Consider the following 19,756-nt stretch of genomic DNA (forward strand, 5'->3'; position numbering starts at 1 on the left):
CATAATTAATAGTTCAATAACAATATACCTTTGGGAGGAAAATATGTCTTCAAAACATATATCTAATGCTGATGAAGCTGTAATATCCATAGAAGAGACAGAGAAGAGAACAGACACAATAAATCCATGACAACAAGGTATACTATTTTGTGTCTTCACTCTCATGGTACTCTTTGTTGAAGAGCATACCTAGATAGGTAACATGCACATGTCTGGAGTAATATATGTAGCGGTTTTGCACAAATGCTTTTAACAATGTTTTAAACTTTTGAGAACTAGATGGCAGCACTGCTTGTACAATGCATAACATAGTTAAAAGCATTCATGCAAAATTGCTGCTATATAGTGCTCTAATCATCTGCATCAGTTTGATAATGAAAGTAAATTGAAATATTTTAAGTCTACACTACATTATAAAATAAACTGAAATGGGTTTCAAGTCCTATTGCATCTTTTATTAATTTGAAAAAAAATCTTACATAGGCAATATAATTAAGAATAGAATCAGGATGATCTCATTTATTTTTAGGGCATACAGACCATATAATACAAAATAATTTTACAGTATTTTATTTAGACTTTTTAGCCATATAAAGTCTTGAATCATAAATTAGTTTATAATTCAATAATAAAGTAAATGCAAATATTGTCTTTATATTTTAATATTTACCAGAAACTTTTTAGATCTAAGTGAATAATTTCCAAGCAACAGAGTATTGACTGAATGATTGACTGACCTGTTTACTGCTCTCATATAGCTGTGGATTGATGTATTTCCAGTTTTTAATAGGAGTAAGTCCAAAGTATTCCCTTGCTTGGTTATAGGAACACAGTCCTAAATCTCTTCCTCTTTGGATGCTACTGGAAATGTAGTCTGTTCGGGAATATATTACAGGTCCGTACCAATAATCTAGCGATTTGAAAAAAATATATATTTTATGGTGATATCACCTGAGAGGATCAGACCACATTAAAAAAACTTTTGTTCAAAGTACATGCAACTTTATACGAATATAAATATCAAAGTTGCACATAGTGAATGATGGTTTGCTTTGAACTCATGTAGCCTAAACTATATATACTTTTCATGATTATTTCACATGCATTGCTCCTGAAGAATAAATGTTCATGCATAATCTCCAAGCACTATTCCATTTCAAGTAAAAATCCTTAATTACCTCTTAAATCTTCAACAACAACATTATCTTCTTTTTCTGCAATCTGGGAAATCATCCCAAGAAGCAATTCATCAATATCCTGGGGGTTTTGTACATTTATATTCTGAAAAACAAAAACATATATTTAAAATACAAAAATGTAAACAATGTTCTAAGATATGTAAATGTGTGTCTGCACTATACTGTTATATATAGACTCTAACAACATTAAATATGTAGATTCATGTTCTGAAAACAGCAATGTAATGATTCTATTTAGCATTCAGGGATGTTCCAATCATTTTGTATCAAAATTGCAATCATGTATATGTAGGTACATGTTCTATCATTTTCTATATTAATTTTGTAATTCTTAATGCTCTAGCAATGAGAAAAATGTCTGTGAACACCTAATTCTTATACAATTTTAAACAATAGATTTTCTTTTAAAATGTTCTAAATAACAGACCATTAAAGGGTGCAGTAGAATTGCATAATCAACAAATGCATAAAAAAGCACTACAAAAATTTTTTTTCTAGATTACCCATGTTTATCATGTCTGCAATAAAAATGGCATATATACCAACCCATCTACTTGTTATGCTACTTTAACATAACAAAACAAACATGAAAATAGTAACATTTACAAGTATTTATAGATCCCGTTGTTCAAATGCTTTTCCAAGCCTTGCAGTTGTATGTTTTATTTTTGTTGCCATTGCTAATGGTTCTTATTAGTATCTTGTATTGGGCCATTTAACACACCTATAGATGATCATGGCAGGAACGCCCACTGGAAATTGGCTAGAAAAGATAGGTGAAGTGCGCCTCAAAGAATTTCTAACATGATCTCAACTGAACAATAATACCCACCATAGCATAACAAGTGTTTATGAATCTTTCTCACTGGTTGATTCATTGGGGCCAAATTATCATTATGAGAGCGGACATGATCCGATATTGCGGATCATGCCCGTTGCACATCGATAAATTCCGACAGCATACGCTCTCGGCATTTATCATTGCACCATTGCAATACCGCCCCCTGAAGATTTGCAGCCAATTGGCCGCTAGCAAGGTGTGTCAATCAACCCAATTGTATTTGGCCGGGTTGATTTCTGGCGATGTTTGTCCGCCGCCTCAGAGCAGGCGGACAGGTTATGGAGCAGCGGTCTTTAGACCGCTGTCTCATAACTTGTGTTTCCGGCGAGCCTGAAGCCCATTGACTGATTTGAGAAAAAAAAGCTTGTGTAAAAGTACTTCCTAGCCTCAGAGACAAGTAGCATTTCTATCAGAGAAAAGTGAGCTCTTGATTAAGAGTTTTTTCTTTGTGCAGTCTAGACCAGTAACTAAGTACCTCATGTAAAAGCCACATATTTTGGACAACCTGCAGAGAAGGACAATGCATTTCATGACTCTAATTGGTTTTCTTAGCTGTATGGTCAGTGATTTCACTTTTGACAAATTGCCAGTACTTGCAGTGCATGTGTACACTATTGTACTAGAAGTCAGTTATCAAGGTGAAAGAGCACAGATCCAATTACAATGTATGAGTTACAAGTGTTTATAGTATATATAATGTTTAGTTAGTTCAAATATTCATAAAACACTGGTCAGCAAAAAGCTACACATTCCCTATTAAAGTTATGAATAGGTAGACATTTCTCACCTCTCGTTTCCAATAGTTGTCACACAAACGAAGAGCTGGCCAAATGCCACCATCTGAGCTGGTCACTTTCTGAAAATGACATGTATTATTCCTGCAATGAAAGCCACATATTGCATTTAATTCTTCTTATAAAATAAATAAACAAATAATATCTGTGTATAGTATAAAGGTATTCATTACTTGATACATAACATAATATATATGTCTACTACATCCACGTATTATAAACTTTTAATGAAACCAGGAAGTGATCACATTTGCTAAATGAGAACTGAGCATGTACAACACCATACATTGAAAAACACCATGTAAAAATGTATATATATGATGTGCAAAGTAGCCCAACGTGGTAAGGCTGTTGAATTAGATAAGAGCAAAGCATAAGATGAGTTTCATAAGTCATTACACACTATTACAAACTTTATGTCAAATTGACAGCAGAGATCCCACTAAAACGTATAGTTCATGGAGGTGTGGAATTAAACAGTGAGTAGTGTCATTATGCTAATAGTAAGCAAAGAGGATACTACTAAAGGAAAAGCCGAGTGTCTTTTAGATGGCTCGGCCTATCCATTTAGCTTCTGTGAGCAGTTCTTTGTTAAGTGGGCTTTTCTTCTTCACTACCTGTGTTCCCTTTTCCAACTGCAGGCATCTTTACAGAAAGCACAGACATATATATATAAGCGACTGTTATTACCCTTCCTTGAAAGCCTATCAGATCTTTGGCATTTGGGCAAGTTACCCTTTACTTTTGTTTAGTAAGCTAAGAAGTATTAGCAAATTATTAGTTCATCTCAACATTACTCCTGCCTATAGTCCTGCATCCCTTATATATTTACAAGCTATTCTTTTGTTTGAACATCAGTTCTAAGTTAATGCTCGTTATTCCTGAGCAGAAGCTCTAATAAAGTTTAAGATTTGACTCCACTTATTCAATTGCTACCAAATGTGAAACATTCAAAACTTCATCTCATTAAAGAATGAAATTAACTTGAATTTAAAAAAACGCACAAGGCAGTCATCAGCAATAAATAAATTGTTTATTAAGTTATTTTTTTTAATTGGCTGCTTTTTTGTTTTTGCTTCCATGTTGGTTGCAAAGAGCCTCAAAAAGTTCTGCTATGTTTGCAAGAGTTAAAAAAATCCAACAATCTCCCACAATGGATAAAATGCCACTGGTATTTTGGGCACAACCATGTGGAATGAATGAGTTCTTTCATAATTTAAAGAGTGCATATTACGTCACTAAGTTGGGAGTGTACAAGAAACATCAGTTAGTTCAGTAAGTTGAGCTCATGGAAAAATAATCCATTTGCATCTTTAGGGTTCCATGTACGAAGCCGCAGGCAGACAAGATTCACGACTTGGGAACCTGTCCGCCCGGCTTTGCTGTAAACAAGCAGCGAGCACTGTACATCTGCTGACCGCTGCTCACATGAGCTATTTCTCAAGCACTTACTGGTGCAACTCCACAAACACTAGGATTTAACCTCACTTTAAGTTCACATCTGGAATATAATCTATACCATTTCATTTTGTGGTCATTGACAAACTTAGCTACCTATTTTTATTATTACATGTTATCATTAACATTATTATATGTTGTTATTAACAGCTGTTTTAAAATTAGTTTATTTGCTACATATTTTCATTTTCCTTTGCAAGGGAACCAGATGCAAGCAGAAAACAGACCTACAATAAGTGAACAGGGACATTTTATTTAGTTAAAGATACAGGTAAACACTGGTGTTGCAATATACAGTTTTAAACCCCTTTTAATATCGAATAAATAAATGATGTTATACCTTTTATAAACACCTGGTGGCACTAGGGTTGCCATGAATTGAACAGCAACGTGGAACTCATTAGAAAGACTTGCATCTACATGTTGATTATAGCCTGTTAATACAGCAGATCAGAATTAAAATATTAAAGACAGATAATTATTAGTACAACGTTTTCATTTTTAACTTAATTTTATTTATTTATTTTTGCAAGATCAGATGTTTAAATTGGAACTCAAACTACATATACAATAACATCTGGATATTCTACATGAAGCATGTTAATCCTTTCATATTAGTTAATGTAATTTATTAATAGCATCTTTAAAATGTCTAAAAATTTACTAACAATCTTGGATTTTCTATAAGGCAAGGGCTCTAAATCAGATAACTCAAACAATCATGAGAAAGCCTTTGCAAAAAATGGTGTTATATTGTTTCAAAATCAAACAATGTCTAGAGAATCCATTAACATGAAGCCACTGGCACAAAACATTTTTGGGCTGGAATGGTCTTTAAATAGCTTGTCTTCAAATATTTTTATTTCACTAAATACTTGTACCCAAGTCCGGCAGAGCACTGGTATTTTGTTTCAGTGCCGAGCCCTGCAGAGGGCACATTCTAAGTTCTAGTATCCAGCTACTGCATCCAAGCTCTGCATGGACTGTCTGCCAAGTGCCAGTCTTAAGCTACTGCACTCAAGCTCTGCAGGGAAATATCTGCCAAGAGCCAGTCTCCAGCTACTTCACCCAAGTTTTGCAGAGGGTGTCTGTCAAGTTCCGGTATCCAGTTCCAGTACCCTAGCTCTACAAAGGGTATCTGCCAAGTGCCTGTCTCCAGGTACTGCACCCAAGCTCTGCAGAGGGTGTGTGTCAAGTTCCTGTACCCTAACTCTACATAGGGTATCCGCCAAGTGCCAGTCTCTAGCTACTGCACTCAAGTTCTCCAGAGGGTATCTGCCAAGTGCCAGTCTCCAGCTACTGCACCCAAGCTCTACAGAGGGTATCTCAAGTTCCTGTATCCAGTTCCTGTACCCTAGTTCTACAGAGGGTATCTGCCATGTTCCAGTCTCCAGCTCCTGCTTCCAAATCCTGCAGAGGGTATCTGCCACATACCAGTACCCAGCAATTTTACTCAAACTCTGCAGTGGGTGTCCGCCCAGTTTCTGTATCCTGTTCCAGTCTTTGGCCTCAAGTGAGCATTCCAGTCTTCCGCCTCAATTGGGCATTCCAGTCTTCAGCCTCAAGTAGGCATTCCTGTCTTCAGCCTCAAGTGGGCATTCCAGTCTCGGCCTTAGAATGGTCATTCCTATTCCTGTTCCTGTTACCTCCTATTCCAGCTCTGGAGTGGGAGCACCTGCTCAGCTATCCTGCTTCTAGTATCTGATCTTTCCGTGTCCTGTACAATAAACTTGTATTCAATATCTGTTTCTTGCCTAAAATGGGTAATTCCATTAAAGGGACAGTATACACTCATTTTCATATAACTGCATTTAATAGACACTACTATAAAGAATAAGATGCACAGATACTGATATAAAAATCCAGTATAAAATGGTTTAAAAACTTACTTAGAAGCGTTCAGTTTAGCTCTGTTGAAAAGGCAGTTGGAAAGCCCACTACAAGTGGGAAATAAGACACTCCCCCCCTCCCCCTTCTTTTGCATATGAAAAGACCCTTTACACAAACAGGAGCAAGCTGGAGAAGGTAGCTGACGGTATTCAAATAAAACTTTGGGGCTTGGTTAGGAGTCTGAAAATCAGAGCAATGTTCTTTAAAAATAAGCAAAAATATACATTTTTTTTAAAAAAAAAAAACTTTATGGGCTTTATAAATAGATTATCTACAAAACATTTATGCAAAGAAAAAATGAGTGTATAATGGCCCTTTAAGAAGACCATACCAGTGGCCCCTTTTAGTGCTTATGATGTGATTGTCACCTCAACACATAAATTCCAAACTCCGGAGCCCGCTCCTATGAGCATGACAACACTAAAGTAGAGTAACATATTTATATATTATATATTGTTAGAGGCTGTTCCTTAAAGTTCTATTACAACAATTGTAATTCTTCAATGTAGAAAACTTACCTCTGTAAGCTGGAAGTGTTTTCTGAAGAAGTACAGGAAGCCATTCATATATAACAATGTTCTAGGAAAATAAAATTAGTACTGATTAGCAAATCTTAAAACTAATAAAAAAATGAATAGAAATTAAATAAATAATTAAATTAAAGAATATCTAAAAATACCCTCATACTAACATGAGTTTTAAACTGATTTAAAATAAGAAAAAAAGAAAGAAAGAAAGAAAGAAAGAAAGAAAGAAAGAAAGAAAGAAAGAAAGAAAGAAAGAAAGAAAGAAAGAAAAAGAAAGAAAGAAAGAAAGAAAGAAAGAAAGAAAGAAAGAAAGAAAGAAAGAAAGAAAGAAAGAAAGAAAGAAAGAAAGAAAGAAAGAAAGAAAGAAAGAAAGTGCGGCCAAAAACACCAATCACTAAAAAAACATATAACATTGAAAGACAAACATTTTAGATCCATGTTGTTATGTTCATATGTGTTTAGCACAATAAAGAAGATTAACACAGTCCAAAGTAAGCATTTTATAGAGTAACTACAGGTTAAGATGATATTTAACTAAATATGACATTGAAATTGTCATTAAACATCATATGAAAGACAAAAAAACATGAACATATGTTATGAGGAGTGAGGGAAAAAATGAATAATAAATAAAATATTTCATAACAATACCGGTTACCTCAGACTTATAAAGATTGCTAATATTTGTAGTTCTCAGGGATACAGAACATTAATGTTTTCTCAGGTCAAAATTATTGAAATATTCATCCCATTCGGACATTATATCATGATATACAGTAAATCTAACTTATTGTGCATTAGGTAGTTATATCTCTATAAAGAGGTTGCTGGATACCTGGTCCCACAAATCATGAATAACTGGTATATTAACAGGCTTCTATGAATCACTATTTGGTAAAGATTTTTTGGGGTTTGCCCTTCACATTAAGAGGAATGTTAATTAGGATGTGTAACGTGTCTACATGTAATTAACAGATGCTTTCTGACTAAGGCCTAGTTTCTATTGAGGTGGTAAATTGTGGAAACTGGTGATAAAAACATTTCTCTCCATTAAAGAATATGGAGAATTTTTATCTTACCACTAGGTTCCAAACTTTACCACCTTAATGGAAACTAGGCCTAAAATGGCTATATGTTACACCAATCCCATCAGAGGGGAAACAGGTCCTCTTCTGTTGACAACCATGCCAACATTTGTTAGAAGCTCATGGGTACAGATGTTTAATCCTTTGTGGGGTAAGGTATCCCCTTGTCAAGAGCTTCAAGTTACTTTCTAATGATTGCAAGGAGTGGGCAGATTTAGCTGTATACCAAAAAATGGAATTCCACTGTTTCTTGAAAATTTCTGTTGTGAGTTCCCTGTCCTTCCTTTGATATATAAAATCAGTTTGAGATTCATAGATTTAAATAATTTTGCATATAGAATGGAAAATTTAGGTATAGAAAATGGCGGCACTTTCAACCCACTTTTAAGAATTGAGTGGCTTCTGGTGTATTCCTCAATGAAAAGGAAATCACAGAGTTGTAAAATACTGACAAGGCAACAAAGTACTAGAAAGCAAGCACTCACAGTAAGTCTTGCAGCTTCCGGTTTGTATAATTCCTCTGCACACAATCCAAGAACAGGATGTAGTAGAAAAAAGTGTTTTAAATACAAAGTTTAAAATACAAAGTTTCAGCTTAATCACATAAGCTTGCTCTACGCGTTTCAGCAGAATATGCCTTTCTCAAGAGCATTCAAAATTTAAAAAGTAGTTGTATACAATGATCATCTGTATCCTGTCTTATAAACCTGTCGTCATTAGATAACTTGTCAAGTGATGTGAAAGACAGGTATATAAGACAGGATGGAGATGATCATTGTATATATTCTTTTTTTCTTTTCTTTTTTTTTTTACTTTTTTGTGTAGAGCAAGCTTTTGTGATTAAGCTGAAACTTTGTATTTTAAACTTTTCATTAAAAACACTGTTTTCTACTACATCCTGTCCTTGGATTGTGTCCAGAGGAATTATACACACCGGAAGCTGCAAGACTTACTATGAGTGCTTGCTTTCTAGTACTTTGTAACCTTTGCAGTATTTTACAACTCTGTGATTTCCTTTTCATTGAGGAGTACACCAGAAGCCACTCAATTCTTAAAAGAGGGTTGGAAGCGCCACTATTTTCTATATCTGCGTTTCTGATCTGGGTCGAAGGAGAGACTCTTTGGCGAGCGGAAGTTTTTCCGTATTGTATTTTGTCTATTTTGCACCAGAATTGAGAATTTACCTTTAGGTGGAACCACACTAGTACATAGATGCACAAAACGTATAAAGCATCTTGTAATATTACGTTTATATTTGTGCATTCAAATAAATAGTGGTTTATTGGGAACTAGTCCTAAAGCCCGTGTACACGGGCCATTTTTTGCAGTACAGTGGTTCCACCCCTTGCTCTCTCCCCTCTCTCTCTTGCTCTCTCCCCTATCTCTCTTGCTCTCTCCCCCCCTCACTTGCTCTCTCTCCCCCCCTTTCTTTTGCTCTCTCTCTCCCGCCTTTCTTTTGCTCTCTCTTTCTCCCCCTTTCTTTTGTTCTCTTTCTCTCCCCCCTTTCTTTTTCTCTCTCTCGCTCCACCCTTTCTTTTGCTCTCTCTCTCTCCCCACCCTTTCTTTTGCTCTCTCTCCCCTTTCTTTTGCTCTCATCCTTCCCCCTTATTTTGCTCTCTCTCCCCCCCTTTCTTTTGCTTTCTCTCTCTCTCCTTTCTTTTGCTGTCTCCCTCCCCTATATTTTGCTGTCTCCCTCCCCTCTCTTTTGCTCTCCCTCCCCCCTCTCTTTTGCTGTCTCCCCCACTCTTTTGCCGTCTCCCTCCCCCCTCTCTTTTGCCGTCTCCCCCCCCCCTCTCTTTTGCTCCCCCCCTCTCTTTTGCTCTCCCCCCTCTTTTGCTCTCCCCCCTCTTTTGAGCTATCTCTCCCCCCTCCCCCTCCTCTTTTGAGCTATCTCTCCCCCCTCCTCTTTTGAGCTATCTCTCCCCCCTCCTCTTTTGAGCTATCTCTCCCCCTCCTCTTTTGAGCTATCTCTCCCCCTCCTCTTTTGAGCTATCTCTCCCCCCTCCTCTTTTGAGCTATCTCTTCCCCCCTCCTCTTTTGAGCTCTCTCTCCCCCCCTCCTCTTTTGAGCTATCTCTCCCCCCTCCTCTTTTGAGCTATCTCTCCCCCCCTCCTCTTTTGAGCTATCTCTCCCCCCTCCTCTTTTGAGCTATCTCTCCCCCCTCCTCTTTTGAGCTATCTCCCCCCCCTCCTCTTTTGAGCTATCTCTCCCCCCTCCTCTTTTGAGCTATCTCTCCCCCCTCCTCTTTTGAGCTATCTCTCCCCCCTCCTCTTTTGAGCTATCTCTCCCCCCTCCTCTTTTGAGCTATCTCTCCCCCCTCCTCTTTTGAGCTATCTCTCCCCCCTCCTCTTTTGAGCTATCTCTCCCCCCTCCTCTTTTGAGCTCTCTCTCCCCCCTCCTTTTTGAGCTCTCTCTCCCCCCTCCTCTTTTGAGCTCTCTCTCCCCCCTCCTCTTTTGAGCTCTCTCTCCCCCCTCCTCTTTTGAGCTCTCTCTCCCCCCTCCTCTTTTGAGCTCTCTCTCCCCCCTCCTCTTTTGAGCTATCTCTCCCCCCTCCTCTTTTGAGCTATCTCTCCCCCTCCTCTTTTGAGCTATCTCTCCCCCCTCCTCTTTTGAGCTATCTCTCCACCCTCCCCCCTCCTCTTCTGAGCTATCTCTCCCCCTCCTCTTTTGAGCTCTCTCTCCCCCCTCCTCTTTTGAGCTCTCTCTCCCCCCTCTCCCCTCCTCTTTTGAGCTCTCTCTCCCCCTCCTCTTTTGAGCTATCCCTCCCCCTTTGAGCTATCTCTCCCCCCTCCCCCCTCCTCTTTTGCGCTCTCTCTCCCCCCTCCCCCTTTGAGCTATCTCTCCCCCCTCCCCTCCTCTTTTGAGCTATCTCTCCCCCCTCCCCCTTTGAGCTATCTCTCCCCCCTCCCCCTTTGAGCTATCTCTCCCCCCTCCCCCTTTGAGCTATCTCTCCCCCCTCCTCTCCCCCCTCCCCTCCTCTTTTGAGCTATCTCTCCCACCTCCCCCTTTGAGCTATTTCTCCCCCCCTCCTCTTTTGAGCTATCTCTCCCCCTTCCTCTTTTGAGCTATCTCTCCCCCCTCCTCTTTTGAGCTATCTCTCCCCCCTCCTCTTTTGAGCTATCTCTCCCCCCCTCCTCTTTTGAGCTATCTCTCCCCCCTCCTCTTTTGAGCTATCTCTCCCCCCTCCTCTTTTGAGCTATCTCTCCCCCCTCCCCCCTCCTCTTTTGAGCTATCTCTCCCCCCTCCCCTTTTGAGCTATCTCTCTCCCCTCCTCTTTTGAGCTATCTCTCCCCCCTCCTCTTTTGAGCTATCTCTCCCCCCTCCCCCCTCCTCTTTTGAGCTATCTCTCCCCCTTGCCCCCTCCTCTTTTGAGCTATCTCTCCCCCTCCTCTTTTGAGCTATCTCTCCCCCCCTTCCCCCCTCCTCTTTTGAGCTATCTCTCCCCCCTTCCCCCCCTCCTCTTTTGAGCTATCTCTCTCCCCTTCCCCCCTCCTCTTTTGAGATATATCTCCCCCCCTTCCCCCTCCCCCTTTGAGCTATTTCTCCCCCCTCCTCTTTTGAGCTATCTCTCCCCCTTCCTCTTTTGAGCTATCTCTCCCCCCCTCCTCTTTTGAGCTATCTCTCCCCCTCCTCTTTTGAGCTATCTCTCCCCCCTCCTCTTTTGAGCTATCTCTCCCCCTCCTCTTTTGAGCTATCTCTCCCCCTCCTCTTTTGAGCTATCTCTCCCCCTCCTCTTTTGAGCTATCTCTCCCCCTCCTCTTTTGAGCTATCTCTCCCCCCTCCTCTTTTGAGCTATCTCTCCCCCCTCCCCCTCCTCTTTTGAGCTATCTCTCCCCCCTCCCCTTTTGAGCTATCTCTCTCCCCTCCTCTTTTGAGCTATCTCTCCCCCCTCCTCTTTTGAGCTATCTCTCCCCCCTCCTCTTTTGAGCTATCTCTCCCCCCCTCCTCTTTTGAGCTATCTCTCCCCCTTCCCCCTCCTCTTTTGAGCTATCTCTCCCCCCTTCCCCCCTCCTCTTTTGAGCTATCTCTCCCCCCTTCCCCCCCTCCTCTTTTGAGCTATCTCTCTCCCCTTCCCCCCTCCTCTTTTGAGATATCTCTCCCCCCCTTCCCCCTCCTCTTTTGAGCTATCTCTCCCCCCTCCTCTTTTGAGCTATCTCTCCCCCCTCCTCGTTTGAGCTATCTCTCCCCCCTCCCCCTTTGAGCTATCTCTCCCCCCTCCCCCTTTGAGCTATCTCTCCCCCCCTCCCCCTTTGAGCTATCTCTCCCCCCTCCCCGCCTCCTCTTTTGAGCTATCTCTCCCCCCTCCTCTCCCCCCTCTCCTCCTCTTTTGAGCTATCTCTCCCCCCCTCCCCCTTTGAGCTATCTCTCCCCCTCCTCTTTTGAGCTATATCTCCCCCTTCCTCTTTTGAGCTATCTCTCCCCCTTCCTCTTTTGAGCTATCTCTCCCCCTTCCTCTTTTGAGCTATCTCTCTCCCCTCCTCTTTTGAGCTATCTCTCCCCCTCCTCTTTTGAGCTATCTCTCCCCCTCCTCTTTTGAGCTATCTCTCCCCCCTCCCCTTTTGAGCTATCTCTCCCCCCTCCCCTTTTGAGCTATCTCTCCCCCCTCCCCTTTTGAGCTATCTCTCCCCCCTCCCCTTTTGAGCTATCTCTCCCCCTCCTCTTTTGAGCTATCTCTCCCCCCTCCTCTTTTGAGCTATCTCTCCCCCTTCCCCCTCCTCTTTTGAGCTATCTCTCCCCCTCCTCTTTTGAGCTATCTCTCCCCCTCCTCTTTTGAGCTATCTCTCCCCCTCCTCTTTTGAGCTATCTCTCCCCCCTCCTCTTTTGAGCTATCTCTCCCCCCCTTCCCCCCTCCTCTTTTGAGCTATCTCTCCCCCTTCCCCCTCCTCTTTTGAGCTATCTCTCCCCCTCCTCTTTTGAGCTATCTCTCCCCCCCTCCCCTTTTGAGCTATCTCTCCCCCCTCCCCTTTTGAGCTATCTCTCCCCCCTCCCCTTTTGAGCTATCTCTCCCCCCCTCCCCTTTTGAGCTATCTCTCCCCCCTCCTCTTTTGAGCTATCTCTCCCCCCTCCTCTTTTGAGCTATCTCTCCCCCCTCCTCTTTTGAGCTATCTCTCCCCCCTCCCCCTCCTCTTTTGAGCTATCTCTCCCCCCTTCCCCCCTCCTCTTTTGAGCTATCTCTCCCCCCTTCCCCCCCTCCTCTTTTGAGCTATCTCTCCCCCCTTCCCCCCTCCTCTTTTGAGCTATCTCTCCCCCCTTCCCCCCTCCTCTTTTGAGCTATCTCTCCCCCCTTCCCCCCTCCTCTTTTGAGCTATCTCTCCCCCCTTCCCCCTCCTCTTTTGAGCTATCTCTCCCCCCTTCCCCCCTCCTCTTTTGAGCTATCTCTCCCCCTCCTCTTTTGAGCTATCTCTCCCCCTCCTCCTTTGAGCTATCTCTCCCCCTCCTCTTTTGAGCTATCTCTCCCCCCTTCCCCCCTCCTCTTTTGAGCTATCTCTCCCCCTTCCCCCTCCTCTTTTGAGCTATCTCTCCCCCTCCTCTTTTGAGCTATCTCTCCCCCTCCTCTTTTGAGCTATCTCTCCCCCTCCTCTTTTGAGCTATCTCTCCCCCCTCCCCCTCCTCTTTTGAGCTATCTCTCCCCCCTTCCCCCCTCCTCTTTTGAGCTATCTCTCCCCCTTCCCCCCTCCTCTTTTGAGCTATCTCTCCCCCCTTCCCCCCTCCTCTTTTGAGCTATCTCTCCCCCCTTCCCCCTCCTCTTTTGAGCTATCTCTCCCCCCTTCCCCCCTCCTCTTTTGAGCTATCTCTCCCCCCTTCCCCCCTCCTCTTTTGAGCTATCTCTCCCCCCTTCCCCCCTCCTCTTTTGAGCTATCTCTCCCCCCTCCTCTTTTGAGCTATCTCTCCCCCCCTCCTCTTTTGAGCTATCTCTCCCCCCTCCTCTTTTGAGCTATCTCTCCTGTACACACGGCCGCGTCCGGCCCCGCCCCTGACACGCCCACCCCGCCCCGACACGCCCACATCATCCCCGGCAAACCCTGTTCTCGGTGGACACAGTAGAGAGATGCTTCTAACTGATCCTCATGCACCACTGTAAGGGTCCAGGTCTGGTGCCAGCTGTCAATATAACTCACGTGCTGCTGCCTAAACTACGGAGCTACATTTGAATGTAAGCTGATCCTCACATGCCACTAACTATGCTACTAAGCTGATCCTCACTACTGGCGCGCAGGATCAGCTTACATTCACATCTGGCTCTGTAGTTTAGGCAGTAGCACGTGAGTTATATTGACAGCTGGCACCAGACCTGGACCCTTACACTGGTGCGTGAGTAGTTTGTGGCGCGTGAGGATCAGTTAGAAGCATCTCTCTGCATCAACTGTGTCCACTGCGAGAACAGGGTTTGCCACGCGCCACTGTAAGGGTCCAGGTCTGGTGCCAGCTGTCAATCTAAGGCCAGGTGTGTTTGTCCTACTGCGCATGACAGCTTCGGACAAACACACTTGGCCTTTTATAATATAGGATTGGAAGAGTCTGCAGAACAAGATTTTTTTAAAACATTTTAAAGGGATATGAAACCCATTTTTTCCATGATTCAGCATACAATTTTAAACAACTTTCCAATGTACTTCTTTAATACAATTATCTTTATTCTCTTGGTATCCTTTGCTGAAGGAGTAGCATTACACTATTGTGAGCTAGCTGAACACATGAGCCAATGACTAGAGACACATGTGCAGCCATCAATTATCAGCTAGCTCCCAATAGTGAATTGCTGCTCCTGACCCTACCTAGGTATTCTTTTATAAAGACGATACACAGAAAATAAAGCAAATTAGATAATGAAATTTACTCTGCCAGCCCATCAAATATTTTTAGGGAGCCAAGATAAATAAAATATTAATTAAACAATTATCATAAATGCATATCACAGTAATAACATAAGAATAAAATTCATAATAAATTAAACGTTTATAAATAAAAATGAATTTCAAAATATATATAAAATATATCTTTAGACCGCTGCTTCATAACTGAAGACTCGCCAGAAACACTGGCCCTCAAGCTCCATTCGGAGCTTGATAAATGGGCCTCAATGGGTTATATAGCTTGTTTTACATTTACTTTCTTTTAATTATTATGGATATCATATGAGTCTTTTCATAAGAAAAATAAATTGAATGTAAATTTATCAACTTTTTAAAATAACAAAAATCTGTATGAGAACAAATTTTTCAAATTAAGAATCAGTCAAATTCATAAAATAATAATGTATCCACCAAACAGCACATGAAATGAAAGAATACATTTGGTAGAGATTTATTTAAAATAATAATCAATTTATTTTCTAATAAGTAAAACGTTTTAATGTAATAATCAGTGTGGGTGGTCTTTGACTAGTATTATTGGTTATTTGTAAATTGCCATAATTTGTCTTGGGGTTTTCTTTGGAAACACAGGGTAGGCAGTTTGTTATGTCTGTGTTTTATGATGTCTCACCAATATTCTGCGCTTCATTATAACAACTGTGAAATGTATCACTGGTAAGCATTCCATGACTTAAATATGGTAACATGGCATAGTAACTGTAGTTTTCCCACTTCTGCCCTTTGCCTCCTAATTGTGGGCCACATTACAAATGGCATGCTCACAGCTGCGCGCAAGCGATATCAGTTTTATCGAGCCTGTTTGCACTCATTGGAAATAGCGTGCATATTACAAGTTGAAAGTAAACACGTTCACTTGAGTGCAATTGAATTTCAGAGCTCTGGTTAACTGTTACGCTCGAATAAAATGTTGCACAAAACACATCAAACATAAGTATGCAAAGGACTTTATCATAGAGATACATACATATACATGTCTAAATATGTATATGTATGTATGTATGTATGTATGTATGTATGTATGTATGTATATATATATATATGTGTATATGTATGTACGTATATATATATATATATATATATATATATATATATATATATATATATATATATATATATATATATATATATATATATATGTGTGCATGTATGTATGTAGGGTCATAGGATGTGTGTATGGTTGTTGCAGGATCATATGATGTGTACCCAGTCCAGTCTGAGAGTGCAGTTCCCCTCTGTGTTTTGTATATATATATATATATATATAGTAGATAAATGATTCAAAGCACTCTCTGGACTTCTGACAACAAAGACAAAATTTATTGTGATAGTGACGTTTCGGGACCAGACCTGTCCCTTCTTCTGACAGTCAAACACTGCAAAACTCAAACTTAAATAGACCATACAGACCCTCCCCTATAATGCTACCAATCACAGGTAAGCGTGTGCAAAAGTAAAGACAACTGTGCTTTCATTTTAATTTTTAATTTTAATTTTGTATGTGTAATATTTGTTTTTCCTATCTTTCATTTCACTATGTAACACTGAATATTTTCACTACACCACTTTTGTTCACACTTTTATATTGTGCAGAGCCTGATCAGTTGATATATTAGATTCACTCTCTTTAAGTGCTCAATTGTGTTTACTTATGTATTGGTCTACTTATGTATTGATGGCTTGATCCTTCACATTAATGGCTTCTCTTAGGCTTGATGATCACATATGTTTTTTAGTCGTCTCTTGGCCTGGAACATCCATTTGATAATGGATTTCCATGTGCTATATAGTGGCTTGCCTGTGGTCTCATATTCCGCTTAATTGCTAGGTGTGGGTAATTTTTAGGTAATTTTTAGGTGCTTATATCTCTTACTTTATATATAATTTTTGGTGGCGCTTTAATATCTGTTTGATATTACTTATCACTGTTTTAATGACGAGATTCTTTTTAGACTATAAAGGTTTGGGTATTTTAGAATATACATACACAAGTGTGTGTGTTTGGTTGTAGTTAATAAGGAAATTATGTCACTTTGTACCTCAGATCTCTGTAGTTGTAGCTAATATGTAAAATATGGGTTGGTGATGACAGCTCATATTATGATTACATATATGTTATACAAGCACTTAATGTGTGGTTTTGAGTAATAACCTAGGGATTTGATCTGTTGAGGGTTTGTTTGTTTTGGTTTGACGACAGTGAGGCCTGCGATGATGGCTATTGACCTATGAGAACGTGAGGGGTGTGGCCGCAATTGTCAGGATGACAGTTGCCTTTGGCTGCGATCTGACCGTACGGCCTGTATTGTAATGAATATTCTATGGGATATGCGCTACTAGAGTGCACTTGATCTCTAGCTCAGATGATAACATTTGACCTATGCGATCTGGAGGGATGTGCTCGTGGACGACTGACCCGAGTTGCGATCAGATTACACAGGGCACACTTGTATTATGTGGGAAAGAGGCGACTTGTAATCGGTGCGCTCCTTGTGTTCTGGCTATTTGAACAAATAAGGAACTATCAGCTTTAGTCTGTTTGTCTATTTTCCATCATGTAATGAGGTAGAGAGGGGTGTGTATTCCTGACCTATGAGAGTAGGAGGTGTGTCTAGTAGTGTTATGACAGCAGCATTTGGTTACGATATGATCGCAAGCAGGTATAAAGTGCTTTTATAGAAATCGTCTTGTGTTTTCTGTTTAGTGATACCTCACATTTAGGTGCTGTTAAGGTACAGCAATAAAAAATAGCTTGGCTTTTTGTTTTGATGATCCAAATAAATGTAGTATACAGGTGAATGGTGGTTGTAGATTTACACCTATGAGAGAAGGAGGTGTGTCAAGGAGTGTTATGACAGCAGCATTGGATTACGATGTGATCGTAAGCAGGTATATAGTGCTTTTATAGAAATCGTTTTGTGTTTGGTGTTTAGTGACTCCTCACATTTAGGTGCTGTGAAGGTACAGCAAACCAATAGCTTGGTCTTTTGTTTTGATGATACATATAAACGTAGTATATAGTTGAATGGTGATTGTAGATTTTCACCTATCAATGAAGAGGGGTGGTTCCACTGAATAGTGGTTGAATCCATTTTGAGCACTTTGAAGGGGTGAATCTTTAATATGTAGTATGCAAATTTGCACTTAATTTGTACTAATTTGATTTTATAATTCAATTATTATGATCAATGGTTATGAGGATACACGAGGATTATACTTATAATGATCTTTTAGTTGTTTCTATGGTATACACTTTCATAATTACACATGATACACTATCACTTGTCCACACCTTATTGTTGGTGTGGTCTTTACTTTTGCACACGCTTACCTGTGATTGGTAGCATTATAGGGGAGGGTCTGTATGGTCTATTTAAGTTTGAGTTTTGCAGTGTTTGACTGTCAGAAGAAGGGACAGGTCTGGTCCCGAAACGTCACTATCACAATAAATTTTGTCTTTGTTGTCAGAAGTCCAGAGAGTGCTTTGAATCATTTATCTACTACATACTCCTGAGAGCACCCTGGCAGTTGTGGAGATTTGGTGAGAGTGCAGATACTGAATTTTGCTATATATATATATATATATATATATATATATATATATATATATATATATATATATATATATATATATATATATATATATATATATATATATATAGTTTTGGAGGGACACTCCCCTTCCTCAGACCAAGTCTGGGGAAGGGGAGTGTGTCCCTAAAACATTACACAAATAAATATTACACTGGATTGAAAGGACCAGCAAGTGCTGCATCTTTGACTTTTATTCCATTACCTGTTGGCACCCTAGTGGTTGATTTTGAAGGTGAGAGTGCATTCTACTCTAGATTATATATATATATATATATATACATACAGTATATATATATATATATATATATATATATATATATATATATATATATATATATATATATATATATACACACACACTGTATTTACAGACATATATACAAACATATTTGCAGTCAAGTAGATGAAAACATGTAAAAACAAAATGTATGCTTACTTGATAAATGGGATGATGATAGTCTATAGGGATCCGTACCATGTGAGATATTCTTGCCACTTGGAGGAGGCCAAGAATCCACACAAGTGCTTTTAATCCCTCCTACCTCCCATCTCTCCTTAGTTTAACGTATAGCTGAGCAGAGAAAGGAACAGATAGGTATGAAAGACAAACACAGGGTCTATAGAGGTGCAATTTAAACTGTCACCCAAAAACATTACAGTGCGGGGACTATGGACTATCATTATCCCGAAAAAAAACATACATTTTGTTTTATTTCGTAGATAGAAGACTCTGGATACAAAGAAGGAACACAAATTCCTGATTTAAATCATCTGAGGAAACAACCTTGAAGAAAACATGCCGGTACTTTATACAAAGAACTGCCTTATGTTATGAAAAAGAACAAAAGGCAGATATACAGACTCCTGAAGCTGTAGAAATGGCTGGAAGAAAAATAACTTTCTGGAGAACCATTTGAAATGTATTCAATGTATGGTATCATAAGAAGAACTAAATTAAAATTGCAAGGAGTAGAGGTAGGCCTCCCAACAGGCTAAATCCTCACCAACACCTAAACCAAAGTCAGAACATCCAAAATGTTCAACTGGCTATATAAGAAAAAATCATAAGCAAAATGTAAACCTTTTAAAAAGCTAGCGGACATCCTTTTTCAAGACCATCTTGAAGAGGTCTGGGAATTCTAAGAAAACATTTTGAAAAAAATACCATGCAAAGATACCTTCCAGATTTCCTAGATTGAAACAGAGTGTCATGACAGAGGGGCCCATTTAACAAGCTCCATAGGGAGCTTGTGGGCTTGTGTTTCTGGCGAGTCTTCAGACTCGCCAGAAACACAAGTTATGGAGCTGCGGTCTAAAGACCGCTGCTCCATAACCCTGTCCGCCTGCTCTGAGCAGGCGGACAGGAATTGCCAGAAATCAACCCGATCGAGTATGATCGGGTTGATTGACATCCCCCTGCTGGCGGCCGCGAGTCTGCAGGGGGCGGCGCAATGCTGAATACAGAGAGCGTATTGCTCTCCGCATTCAGCAAGGTC

General features: G+C 40.3%; 1 protein-coding gene across 1 annotated transcript in view; it reads right to left on the minus strand.

The window, feature by feature from the left end:
* Positions 1-19,756, minus strand: part of LOC128663307 (dual oxidase 1-like) — a 485,563-nt gene that overhangs the window by 268,891 nt on the left and 196,916 nt on the right. Inside the window, exons 8-12 of the mRNA XM_053717572.1 lie at positions 6,701-6,761; positions 4,633-4,726; positions 2,828-2,918; positions 1,179-1,281; positions 738-910 (exon numbers count right to left, since the gene is read on the minus strand). Of these exons, the coding sequence (XP_053573547.1) occupies positions 738-910; positions 1,179-1,281; positions 2,828-2,918; positions 4,633-4,726; positions 6,701-6,761 (522 nt within the window). The remainder of the gene's footprint in view (positions 1-737; positions 911-1,178; positions 1,282-2,827; positions 2,919-4,632; positions 4,727-6,700; positions 6,762-19,756) is intronic.

This window comes from Bombina bombina, chromosome 6 (genome assembly GCF_027579735.1).
Source record: "Bombina bombina isolate aBomBom1 chromosome 6, aBomBom1.pri, whole genome shotgun sequence".
NCBI classification, from domain to species: domain Eukaryota; kingdom Metazoa; phylum Chordata; class Amphibia; order Anura; family Bombinatoridae; genus Bombina; species Bombina bombina.